Source organism: Sceloporus occidentalis, unplaced genomic scaffold, assembly GCF_023333645.1.
Source record: "Sceloporus occidentalis isolate IW3139 unplaced genomic scaffold, rSceOcc1.0.p SCAF_120, whole genome shotgun sequence".
Lineage (NCBI taxonomy): Eukaryota > Metazoa > Chordata > Lepidosauria > Squamata > Phrynosomatidae > Sceloporus > Sceloporus occidentalis.
In genome coordinates, this window is record NW_028317100.1 from 3,065,971 (window position 1) to 3,079,501 (window position 13,531).

The 13,531-nt window shown below is 41.7% G+C and overlaps 1 protein-coding gene across 1 annotated transcript in view; it reads left to right on the plus strand.

Annotated features, from left to right (window-relative positions):
• Window positions 1–422: 422 nt before the first annotated feature.
• Window positions 423–13,531, plus strand: part of ZFYVE28 (zinc finger FYVE-type containing 28) — a 38,918-nt gene continuing 25,809 nt past the window's right edge. The window contains exons 1-2 of the mRNA XM_089498462.1: window positions 423–560; window positions 11,890–12,027. Coding sequence (XP_089354588.1) covers window positions 11,920–12,027 — 108 coding nt within the window. The 5' untranslated portion in view covers window positions 423–560; window positions 11,890–11,919. The remainder of the gene's footprint in view (window positions 561–11,889; window positions 12,028–13,531) is intronic.

Here is a 13,531-nt window from a genome sequence, read left to right on the forward strand (position 1 = left end):
AGAAAATCGAAAAACCTGATACATTTTTCAGATTCCTATCAACTGGAAGCAACGTGATCGGGTTCCCAAGCTTCACAAATTATAGGAGTATCAGAACTGGGGAAAGAGATTATTCTTATTCATTTTAAAAGCCGCCTTTTTCATTTTTTTTTGGTCCTTTACTTTAAAAAGAAAAAAAAAAGTCTAGTAAGTTCTAGTGTGTGTGTGTAATAAATATATATTAATTTGGCAACACCTTTTAAAATGTAGTACCCTTCAAGAAAAAGTAACTCAGACGTAATGTCAGAAGTTCTTGGCATTTAACTATTTGACTGCCATCTCTTTGTCTCTCTAGATGTGTTTTGGGGGTTGTTTATCCGTAAGCTTAATAAACCCCGTGATGTTGTAACTACCTTCGTATTTATTTATTTTTGTTCCAGAGGTCCGACCCGCAGCTGCTTGCTCAGTTTTACTATGCAGATGAAGAGCTCAACCAGGTAGCAGCAGAGCTGGACAGCTTGGATGGACGGAAGGACCCACAGAGGTGTACGCTGCTTGTCAACCAGTTTCGCTCGTGTCAGGTAAGCTCATCTCAGGCCTGGACTGCCGGTGCTTTGTGGGTACTAGCCCCCCTACCCGATTTCTATTATTTTTTTATATGTTATATTTTTTATATTATATTTTAAAATTATTTCTCTGAGTGGCTATGTCCCTCTCTTCCCTTGGATTGGCATCCCTGACACAAGGGCAAAAAGCACTGAGGGTCACATGTTCAGATACTAAATGTTCTGACTGATGAATAAGTTAATGAAAATATTTGTTTCTTGCTGATAGGACCTGCTGAGAGATTGGACAGCGAAGCAAACATTGTCTGCTTCACTGAACCCTGAGCAGAACATGTGAACAAGGTTGTCCCTTTAACAGCAACCAGAATTTGTCCATTCCTAATTACCGTATTTGCTCGATTATAAGACGAGGTTTTTTTCAGAGCAAATGCTCTGAAAAATACCCCTCGTCTTCTAATCGGGGTCGTCTTCTAATCAGACCTCAAATAGAGGTCTGATTATGAGACTAAGATCCAGATCCCCCGCACCGCTGCAGGGGACCTGGATCCTCCTGTCTCCCCCCCCCCCCCATTTAACACCCCCCCACACACTTACCGGTGCTTCCTGCTGTATTGCCGGGGCAGTGGGTTGACGTCTATGCGATCCGGGTAGACAACGTCCGCTGCAGCCGGAAGGAGGTGTGGCTAGCAGCGGGGGTTGTCTGCGTCCGTCGCGCATACCTTCCCCGACTGTCAGAGATCAGAGTTCCCCTTTATTCTCTGACAGCCGGGAAGGTATACGCGACGGACGCAGACAAACCCCCGCTGCCAACTCGACCTCTTTCCGGCTGCAGCGGAAGGAGACGTCAACCCGCTGCCCCGGCAATGCAGCAGGAAATTGGAAGCACCGGTAAGTGTGTGTGCGTGCGTGCGTGCGTGCGTGCGTGCGTGCGTTAAATGGGGGCATAGGGCATTTCAGGAGGCAGAGTGGCGTTAAGGGGGCATTTAATAGAGCACTTTGCCTCCTGAAATGCCTTATACCTCCCTATATGCCACTCTGCCCCATAATATGCCTTTTAACCCCCTAAATGCCAGAGTGGCATATAGGGGTATAAGGCATTTCTGGAGGCAGAGTGCTCTATACAATGCCTTTTACTCCCTTAATGCCACTCTGCCTCCTGGAATGCCTTATACCTCCCTATATGCCACTCTGCCCCATAATATGCATTTTAACCCCCTAAATGCCAGAATGGGATATAGGGGTATAAGGCATTTCTGGAGGCAGAGTGGCACATAGGGGGTCAAAAGGCATACCATGGGGCACAGTGGCATATAGAGGGTTAAAAGGCATATCATGGGCCACAGTGCCATATTGGTGTGGCAAGCCTGGGGGCAGATGTGCGTAACTGGGGGACAGGTTGGAAAATACAAGGAAATAAAAACAAAAAAAAATATTTTTCTCAATCATAGCTTTTATTTAAAAAAAAAAATAGTTTACATGAATTAACATTTACTGGTAAAACTTTTTTCCTTTAGGGTCGTCTTATATTCAGTCTTTTTCTTTTTTTCCTAAGTTAATATTCAGATTTGGGGGGGGGGGTCGTCTTATAATCGAGCAAATACGGTATTTAATTGATCATTTAAACGGAGGCATCGTCCAGGACAGCAGCTCAGCAGTATAGATCTTCAACGTGCCGTAGGCATGGCAAAGGGCCATATAATGAAATACAATGAAATAGCACGTTGCTATCTGGGGTTTTCTTCTTTCTAGCGGGCTCTCCTCTCACGAAGCGATATTAGTACTTACCCCTTCTTTTGTCATGAGTTTTTCTCTATCTAGATGTCCTCTGATGGGTCTCTGTTTTGGCGTAGTGGTGATACTATACTGGGTGCGCACTTCGCATTAATTCACTTGTATGTTTGATAATATCTAGTATTTTCATCCTGCAGGACAGTTATCAGGAACAGGGCTTTGGTGTGCTTTTTAGAATAACTATACATAAAATGTGTTCTTTTCACCCAAATAAAAAATATAGTTCTTCCATGGTATTTCTATTTCTAAAATTCCATGATCAGTAAGTTTAATTTGTTTTGTTAATCTAGCCCAGTGCTCCGGGGGAAGGTGTGCGGTTAGGGATGCTGCTTGCTTTTACGTTGCCTGTTAATATCCATTTCTTCATGCGCTCCTTTTGGTTGCATATATTTCCGCTGTCTCTTAAGGTAACTCCTGACTCTGTGTACTGAGTATTTCAGGTTTTATATCTCTGCTTCTGTTCAAGACCTGATAAGGCAAATAATCTTTCTGCTCTGAAATAAAAAAATTTTTGTTATCATATTTTTTTAGTCTATGGCCAATCTCTTTCATCCCAAGTTTAGCAGCTCTAGGATTTTGCCGCCTGTAGAGGATTTTGCCCCTATAAGTGTGTGGTCCAATGAAATTGCCTTCTTTGCAGGTCAGAAACACAGAATTTCACTTTGTGAAACCGCTAAAGAACCATTCGGCCCATCCTGTCTCATGTAGAGACTCAAACCTTAAATAGTCCTTGTGCTCGTTAAGAATTCAGGATAGCTTCATACTTACCCCCATTCATGTTTACATTCACTATTCTGACACTGTAGAGGGCCAAATGCAAATAAATTACTAAAATAATAATTACTTTGCATATATGTATATTAATTACTTTACTGATAGGGTGGTAGATAAGAGGAACAGCCCCCAGTAGACGTGGTAGAGGCTAAAACAGTGCAGGAATTTAAACCCGCATATAGCTCCTGAATCCAAGACAAAACTAAGGATTTATTAAGCTTAGAATCTTTACATAGTTGGCCGAAAAAAGGGTAAATTTTTTATCACGCTAGCCTAAGTGCTGGGGCTTCCTCGGTGAGCACTTTTGTGTATAAGCCAAGGTGCAGTCGGGTCCTCTAAAGGGTTCCTTGCGGGAAGGGACCAAGAAGATCCGGCCCTCCTGCAGGCTTTATGACCTTAAGGGCACGTTTGCACTAAGCACTTTTTTTCCACTGCGGAGCCACTGACATCAGGGCTTCAATAAAAGAAGAAGAAAAAAAAACCTTTAAAAATGAAGCATAATGGAAAATTATTTGTTTATTAACGGGCAGATTAAGTTTTCTGCATAAGTCTTGGAGAAGACATCTCCTAGAAGAACATAGTCCTTTGTTTGTTTTGAAGACAGCTGCCCTGCATTGAGTTTTACCAGCTTGGCAAATTTGTAATGTTATTATGCATAGGTCTATAGTAAATATCTTCGCCTTAGAGGTTACAAAGACAGCACTAAATGCAAATTTTGTTTGTCGGATGCCAAGGAACTCCCAAGAGGTTTTCTTAAAAAGGATAATTAAAGGCTACAGATGACGCTGCTTGCTTGTGTTACTAAATGGAACGCCGTCCGACAAAAGCGTAAACTGCAGCTTCAAGGAATTGAGTGAACTGCGAAGCATAGAATAGTCATACCTGGGAACTCTCCCGAATCCTCTGGGTTGCGGGGTCTTGACACGACCCGCTCCCCACCCATTTTCCCTTTAAAGGGGTGTTTCCCGCTGATGTCAGTGGGCAGTCTTGGCCGCATCCAGCAAGGGAAGGCTCTGGGTAGCCAGAGTGAAGAAGTTCCCAGGAATCAGAATAGTACAGGGACGGATTAGGGATGACTCTGTGGCCCTGGCACTCTAACACCAGCAACTGACAAGTTATGTGTGCGCGCAGACCCGGTATAGGGAGGTATGCCCGGTATTGGTATACCAGGCATGGGGCCCTGTTCTCCGGGCCTCTTTTCCTCATGTCCAACACGCTAAGTCTGCGTGGCAGGACAAGATGTAATTTCCAGGTGCCCAGTATGTTAGTATTTGATGTGTGGGTGTCGGCGTATGATGTTAGCATGTGTTACTGCAAGGTGTGTAAGTGTATGGTATTGTTATTTGTGTGTGTGGGTTTCAGTGTATGCTGTTATCGCGAGTTTGTGTCAACATATGGCAGGGGTGTCCAAGTTTTTTTTGCAGTGGGCCACTTCATCAGAATTGTATACGTGCGCGGGCCGCACTCATTTTTCACTGTGAGAAAATATGGCCATTAATAAAATATGCAGATTAAAATAAAGTAAATGACACAAAACCTTTACTTAGGGGCCTAGAAAGTGTTGTGACTACTAATTCAGGATAATTAAAAATGAAATAGTTCTATTTATTCTAGGGATACACCGAAATGAAAATTCTGGACCAAAACATTCACGGTTCACTTAGCCCAAACTGAAAATGACCCCCCACCTTTAAAAATAATAAAAACATCACATTTTTTATAAAAGTAGGTAACACACCACAATTGGACAAAAAAAAGCAACAATATGACTTGGCATGATAGGAGTGTGATTGCTAACAGCAATCACACTCCTATCATACCCAGGCAGCCAGTAAATGCCGGTACCTAGGCATGATGGGACTGTGATTGCACATTGCACATCACTTACAGACACCCTGTACCAGCATGTACTGGCTGACTTGGCATGATAGGAGTGTGATTGCTAACAGCAATCACAGTCCCATCATGCCTAGGTTACAGAACTTACACATCCAACCAGTAAATGCTGGAACCTAGGCATGATGAGACTGTGATTGCTGTTAGCAATCACACTCCTATCATGCCAAGTAAGCCAGTCCATGCTGGTACAGGGTGGCTGTATGTGCAGACCCCATACTGCTGGTAGCATCAATACACAAGGGGGGCAGCTAGCCAGGTTTCAGCATGTGCTGGCTGACTTGGCATGATAGGAGTGTGAATGCTAACAGCAATCACAGTCCCATCATTCCTAGGTTCCAGCACTTACACATCCATGCTATCACACACACACTCATTCATTCATATACTCATTCATTCACAGATTCATTCCCTCAATCACGCATACTCATTCAAACACCCTCCCTGCCCCCTTACCTGCACTGCAGCTCCTCGATGCCTCTTACAGACTTCAGCAGAGGAAGCAGGACTGGAGCAGAGTCATGTGATGTCACGTGAACTCTGCTGGGTTCTGCTTCCTCTGTGCAGTACAAAAGACCCTCCCACAGGTAAGAAGCAGGGCTCTTGTTGTAACAGGGCTCGAGGTGCAGCCCGCGTAAGATCGGTTGCCCTGGCTCGTGGGCCGCATGTTGGACGCCCCTGACATATGGTGTTGGGGTGTCCGGGTTGAGCCTCACCCAGGTTCCACTAACCCTACATTTGCTCCTGTTTTCATAAGGTGTGCTTATGGGAGGCTGTGAAGGCATGGATGGGACAGTGAGATGGACATGGGTTGGACTGATGCGAAGGCCATTGTGGCCCAGGCATTAAGCCTGTACAGGGCCTTAATATTTCTGGCAGCCCTGAAGGTGCCACCACAAGTTGGATAGGAGAGGCCTTATGTTATGTTTTTATACTTTGCAAATGGTTTGCTACCGGAGCGGCAGTATAAATAAGTATGAGGCCGTATTGGCCACAGGTCTACCGGACATTTACCCAATGTGCCAGATGGCCGGTCTCTGGTCATGTATAAAAAGTGATTCTTAGATTAGTAGATTAATAAAAGGAATGGTCCAGCCACCATGATGAGGAAGTCACTTTTCATATGTTCCACTAGGTTTAGTTTAATAAGTAGCAAACAGTGTTGTACCGTAAACCATACCTCCTAACATTTACCATGGCCAAAAAAGGACACTTTTGTTTTAAGGGAGTGAGATATTTATGTAACGGGGTAAGGTATTTAGAAGAGGCAGTTTGCTATTTCTTTTTTTTTTTTTTTTTCAAACTTCTTTATTCCACGGAGAAGACAAAGCATAAAACATGAGAATAAGTTTACAGCCAGACATTTTGACATGTTGACAAAACTTGACATTTACAGAGACAAGTGATGTACAGTTACAGTATAACATACAGTACAAACAATGATCTAGGAGACCAAAAGTAAGGATAACTGGAGGACACTCATGAAGGCAAACGCAAGGTACAAAATTTTCCCTTCACAAAGATGTCAGTACCCCCACCGACGCAAAACCTAAGGTCACAACATGCATCCATCCCGCCCATCATTAAGATCAAAAGCCCGGGACAGGGAGAGTACCTCTCAGGACTTGAAGGCAGTACCATTCTGTGGTATTAAATGTTTGGTATAACGATAACCTGGTATCACTATCCAGCGTTGCGATAAATGGGGACCAACGGTTAAACAGAAATTTAACCTTGCTTTCCTTATGGAGAACGGCTTCAAGCCAATTCATCTGAAACAGAAGGCGTAATCGCGACAGGACCATAGGTAATAAAGGTGGCTGAGGAGCAATCCATTGGGACAATATTGCCCGTTTGGCCACTGCCGAGATAGTGAGCAAGAGAGATTTAGCTCTTGCTGCAGAGGGAGGAACATGATCAGGGAACATACCAAAAATTGCCCATTCAACAGAAATTACAAAACGAATGCCCAGAGTATCTGTAATGTACAACTGTAGGGCATTCCAGAACGGGACAATAGAACTGCAGGACCACAAGCCGTGAAGAAGATCCGCCTCAGGTGAGCGGCATTTCAGACATCGGGAATGATCAGCTAAACCCATTAAGAACCGGAGTTTGGGGGTGACATACGCTTTATGCAGGATTTTAAGGAACATTTCACCATAATCCCTAGACACCAAAAGTTTGGAATTGCGGGAGTACGCCTGGAGAACTTGTTTTTGACACAGATTTGGAAAATCAGTTTTCCAGGAGGCAATACCCGCCGTATGGGTCTCCCAATCGATAAGTGGGCGAAGCAGATTATAGATTGTAGACATTGTGAGCATTGGGGCAGACGATAATATCGTGATCTGGTCTAAGGGGTGGTTGGAGTTAGCCCCAGAGAGGTGGGGAAGTAGCGCATTAACATAGTTACGGAGCTGGAGGTAGTGAATAGGATGAATTCGAACAGTAGGGAATTTAGCTTGGAACCGCGAGAACGACAGTTTGCTATTTCTATCCACATTGTTGTGACTTTTTTGAGTAGAGCCACTGAATGTAGAGCTGGAGGAAACGTTAGTCCATTACTATTCCCATTTGGTCACGCTGAACACAGGCTGCTCTGGGGTACTACGGTGGACCCTGCGCAACCACATATACTGCACTCCCCAAAGGATGACTTTGCCTGCAGTCATATTCTGATTAAAGAGATGTACCTGACCTGATCAGAAAGAGTGTTTGTTTAAACTAACGTGATGCCTTTAAAGTTTGATAAAAGGAAATCAGGACATCATTTTCTATATTTGACACATTTCACTAGTAATATGTGCTGGAGACAGACATTTGACGTAGTTCACGGCGCCCTGCTATCTGTGTCATACTGTGGCTTTCTGCACACGCTAATGGCTTCTTGCAGTTGCTGTTATCTAATCTGTCTTTATCGGCGGTTTTCGGTGATTTCTGGTTCTTCCCGTCCATTACTAAAGTCTAGTGAAATTGTCCTTTTCTCAGAAAGCAGTAGCTGTGTGAATGTTGATCATGCTTTTATCTAGCATGATGTGTATAGCGGTGATAACTCCATTATGTTTTGCTGTATAAAGCTTAACACTGAGATATAATGTTAAAGGGGGGGTGTCGTAGTCCTTTTTGTGTCCTCGATAACTTTGCTTGGACTCTGGTGCACTTTACTCAAATCAAATCATTTACTCAATATGCAAATCAATGGATGTTTTCCCTTTCTAGTTTTAGATAGAGCAAGGACAATGAGACTTTAGTTGTCGAGGCATGCAGCGTACTGAAGTACATTCCCCGTGTACATGTTGTTCAATTGGCGTACTTGAATATACCGGAAAATAATGCTGCGCATGGGTTAGCACGCGCTAAAGAGACGCCAATGTGTGTTTTAGATGACTGGGTCTGGAGTGTTCTGTCCCATCTCTCAGTCTTATGGTATTTCAGCAAATGGATTTGTGTCCATCAGGTTTCGTATTTACAGTATATGTTGTTTTAACAGACACGGCTTACTTTCCATGCGTACTGACTGCGTCCTGGTTTAATTTTCATACCTAGGATCCCTAAAGTCTCAGGGTCTTTAGCCCCATCTTAGTTGATGAATGGGCAGGTTCTTAAGGTCGCACACGCTGTGTAAATGCCTTCTTATTCTACTCGGATTTAACATCTGAGCCTCCAACCTCTCCTTTTCTAGCTGGTAAACCACAGATGAAATCCCTGCTTAAACTCAAGTGACTTAATTCAGGATTCAGGATGATGGTTTTCATAAGGCTTTTTATTGGAACCACAGTATAGTATTTGTCACAAGTTACCCCGGTATCCTCCTGTCAATGCTGTTGGCGTAGTGCAAGATCGGTTCGCGTCCAGCACATATTGCCTACAGGGGCATAGGCTTCCTTATAGAAACATTACGCTTTATAGAAAGCAAAAGGCATCCTTCATAAAAAAAAAAATGTAATCCTATTCCAGCATCTAATAGGAACTCACTGCAGTGAACTCGAGGATTCGGGGTCATGTTTGCTACAGACTGAGACATTCTACCCAAAATCTCCAGAAATTCTTCCCCAAAGCGGCAGCTAAATACTTACGTGGCTGGCATGTCTTAAGCATGATAAATGATTATATTATCCACCGAAGGCATTAAAAAGACGTGTCTTGTGTGATTTATTCCATTAAAATTCCATCTAAGAACAAATTTCCACAGAAAGTTCAAAACGCGAACTCCTGGTAACACTCGATTTATGGAAGCCGGGCGGTGATTTTATGCATATTTCTCAGACGCGCCGGGCTGGAGAGCACTGGCGCCGCTTGATTATTGATGCTGCTTCTTTGGTTGTTTCTCAAAAATGATGATTTATTCACAGGTTGGTATATTACGCTATTATCAGTCCTTTAATCCAGGTGAGGATACGACATGCTGAGAGAGCACAGCACATGAGGACATCGCAGTACTGCAATCCTTTATTAGTCCTGGCGGTTGTCACCTTTGTTTCTACAATGACTGCAATCATCCTCATACTTTAGAATAATGGGTCTGACCTTTTAACTACAACTTTGGTGGAAGGCGGCCTCTCAGTTATTTGCCCCGTTGGGTTGGATGTCCATGTCGGCTTTAGCATGTCAATCATCATTTTTTATCTCTGTCATTGTCTTTGAAGTTTTTTTGTTTAGTTTTTTTTTTCTCCTTAGTTATTTTCTGTAAACGACCTATAGCTTGTTCTTGTTGTTCAACGAGTGTAATTTTTTTTGGAGATGTTTTGTTAAATGTTTTGCCTTAGGGAAGCAGAGTTGGGTGGCAGGATGTGATAGAGCTAGCATTATCTGATCAACTTCCTATCCTAAAGTCCTTTCCTATCTCCTTCCCCAAACCATTGCAAAGACTGCTCAAAGCAATCAACTTTATAATACAGATCAAGAGAAAAGATCCTGAGTGTGCACTTTTTTTTAAAGGGTGTGTGTGTATATATATATATATGTGTGTGTGTGTGTGTATATATATATATATATATATGTGTGTGTGTATATATATATAAATATATAATTTGAAGCCCTTGTTTCGTAGATTTATAAAGCCGTAGGATTTAGGGAAGTGATTTATCTGCCGTACCATGTATTAGAATACTTAACTCGGTGGGATCCTTGCACGGTGTTGCATGTTGATTGATGTCTTCATTATGTGCCAGCTTGTAATTTCCACCAGAGACGTTATTGCGGTGTAGGCTCGGCACACTTTAGTATGCTTAACATCATTATCGACTGTGACACAGTTACGCTGCCTCAAGCGCGATATCCGTACTGTACCCAAGCACCACTCGGAGGCTGCCTCGTCAGCAACTCTCACGTGCGGAGATATTGGGAATATTTCTTCCTATGTGCTGACAGTACAATTAGATTCAGAATGGTATTTTTGATGATTTTATTATTTCCTGTGTCGCTGTGAGCGATGAGTCAATATGCCGCTGACCAACGGACAGAGAACGGGTAGGAAATAATCTCCTTACTTACAATTCATGGAACATAAGAAAAACTGATGCATTGCTCAGGGTTTGGGTTTTAAAACGGTTTATTTGCCCAGAGCTTTATAAAGACGCGATGCACCGGCGCTCCTATTAGGTTTGGTTTTTTTTCTCACTTCTTTGTCTAGAACCTTGTATAATGCTAGGTATATCATTGAGTTTTGATGACTCTCTGTTGAGTTTAATAGGCAATTTCTCTGAGCCCCTTAAACTTAAATAATACAAAAGTGTCATCATCTGGGTTCATAGCAAATGTGTGAAATGCACCAGATAGTTTGTGATCCACTACCTAAGAATAAGCTTTCATTATCTTACCAGAGAGTATTTCAGATTTACCCCTGAGGCATTTATCCATAGAGATCAGTACAGGACAGGACAACTGTAGAAATAATTACAAACCATCATTGTGAGCTTTTTGGCATTTGGTCAGACCTTACTTGGCCAGAATTGTTGCAGGTGAAGGTGAATCTAATTGAGTATTTTACTTGGGTTAGTGGAAGATTATGTTAAAGTACATACAAAGGTGGACAATTAATGCAATCAGAATGCGACCTTTGAGATTGCGACCTTTGAGATTGTGGCTGATCGCAGGGTGTGCCAGTCTATCGGCGAGAAGGAGAAATAATGGTATAGGATGTACTATAGAGGATCTGGGCGAAAATTAATGTCAGTCTTTCCCACCTAGTGATGGTGCCCCCCACGAACAAGCTGTCCTGCCAACCTCCTCAAACATGTGATGAGTTTTACATGTACAGTTTTAGGCTGCCACATAAACATTAGTCTGGCTTCCATGTGTCTAGCCTTAAGCGTACTGGTTGGTGTGGTCACTGTACTTGTATAGATCCATCTGAACTAAAGTAGGGCCAGAGGGTAAAGCCCCAGGGGATTAGGTGAGATATGGCAATCAGTAAGTTTTGAGTCTCAGGCATTAACTGGCAACACCTAATATGAATCAGGAGAGGACAACCAACAATGGGTGCCAAAAATAAATAAAAACAAGTAAAATACAGGAAGGCATCTCCTTGGTGGAAAGTTCAGACAGGGAGACCAGAGACAGAATTCCATGGAAGTTCCCTTATGGAAGCTTACAACGTGTATTTTTTTTCTAAGAATGTTCTTCGTGATTGGACCATCACCATACCAATGATCACTACTGCAGTGGGATATCTTTTTTTAAACTCTGCACCTGAATGCTGCATGCTGTAGAAAAATGACTCATTCCTTTGTCTCTGGCAATTGTATTAGTTTACTTGTTTATAAATAGACATGAATTAACGAGGGATTATTTTTATTCCACCACTTTTTAATGTGCATTTTAATTGCTTCATATGTGCATTCTAAATGTATGTTGTGCATTTCATCTTGTCTGCCTTTAGGATAATGTTTTGAACATAATAAACCAGATAATGGAGGAATGTATTCAGCATGAGCGGGCAAACCGAGATTTTTGTGTTAAGTTTCCAGAAGAAATTCGCCACGATAACCTGGCAGGGCAGCTTTGGTTTGGAGCAGAGGTAAGATATGCAATTAGAATATTTCACTTTCAATTCCTGTCGGTTTTACCCAATTTCTATCTCTGCTGTGAAGGTTGTTTTGCATAATTTTCATCAAATTGATTTCAGCTTTATCTATATTATTCTGTAGGATTGTCTTAGTGGCATTATTTGTTTGCATACAAATATAGGAATTTGTATGAGAAACAAATGAAAACCAGTTAAATCATTCATTTATAATTTCCTAATTTCCTTTCTTTATAGTGAAAACAGAATGCATGTTTAGCTAACCTGTAGGCTGCGTGTTAATTATTGAAGTTGTGGTTGCTGTATTATCTTATTGCCATATGGAGTTTATTTGTTTCACAATCAAAAGAAAAACTTTTTCCTAAGGCAAACTGGAGGGATCAGATTTGGCAAAAGTGGCAAATGGGCCAGGATTTTGGAGTGAAGGTGTGACAGGGCCAGGCTAGCTGGCTCATATGTTCTTGTTAAGTTTAGCCGGGTCATTGTAACATCACTTGGATTGGTATGAGAGGTCCCTAAAACAATCCCTGTCCATATCGCACAGATAAAAAGCCTAGCTCTACACATTAAAAGTATATCCCCCTTCCCCCCTGTTTACTACCCTCAAAAACCTATTTACTGCCCCCAAAGCCACAACTATTAAAAAATATTACCCTATAGTGTACTATGTAAGGGATGGATGTGGCCATCCTATAACCGGAAAAAAATATGTATGTGGGGGTATGTCTAATCAGGGAATGTTGCCGAACATCAATTGGATCATTGTTCGACAGGAGAACCTAAAGTGTAGAAAAAAATTCTAATAATTGAAAATTTGTTTAATTAATTTTTTTACATACTAACACTCACTATTATTATTTTCATGTTTCTTTGTCTTCAAATTAAAGCCTTCTTTGTTCTGAAATAAAGGATGTGTAGTTTGTGTGGGTACATCAAACACAGAAAAGGTGAATCTGAATTAAACCCACATATGGTGGTTTAGTTAAAACAGACTGTGTTTGTTCGTTATGGTAACTTAGGTGAAGGTCAGACTATATTTTAAGTCAAATTTTATACATGAATGCTGGTAATTCCAAAGGTTCACTTACTTTTTCTTGCCACTGTATCTGTTCATATAGATCTTTGGGTTGACGAAAGATATCCTCAGTAAAATGATCCAAATGTTAATACATGAAATAAATTATTTGTAAGCAGCATCTCATTCCAAAAAAATATACCCAACAATTTAGTATGTAATTTACCAGTGATAGATATTTCTTTTTTTATTTAGTACAGAAACCATTCATTTCGGAGCAAATGTTTATTCCCTGACAGTTCTTATAAATTTAAATGACGTCTAATGCGGGTCACAGAATTATAGCACTTTAAGTTTTGAATGTGGATTTACCGCTAAGCAATGAAAATAGGGAGAAGAAAGTATTTTTTAGTCTTGTTTCGTTATTTAAAATGTTGAAGTATTGTTTAACAGGTTGAGTGCCAGGTAAGCGGCTCACACAGC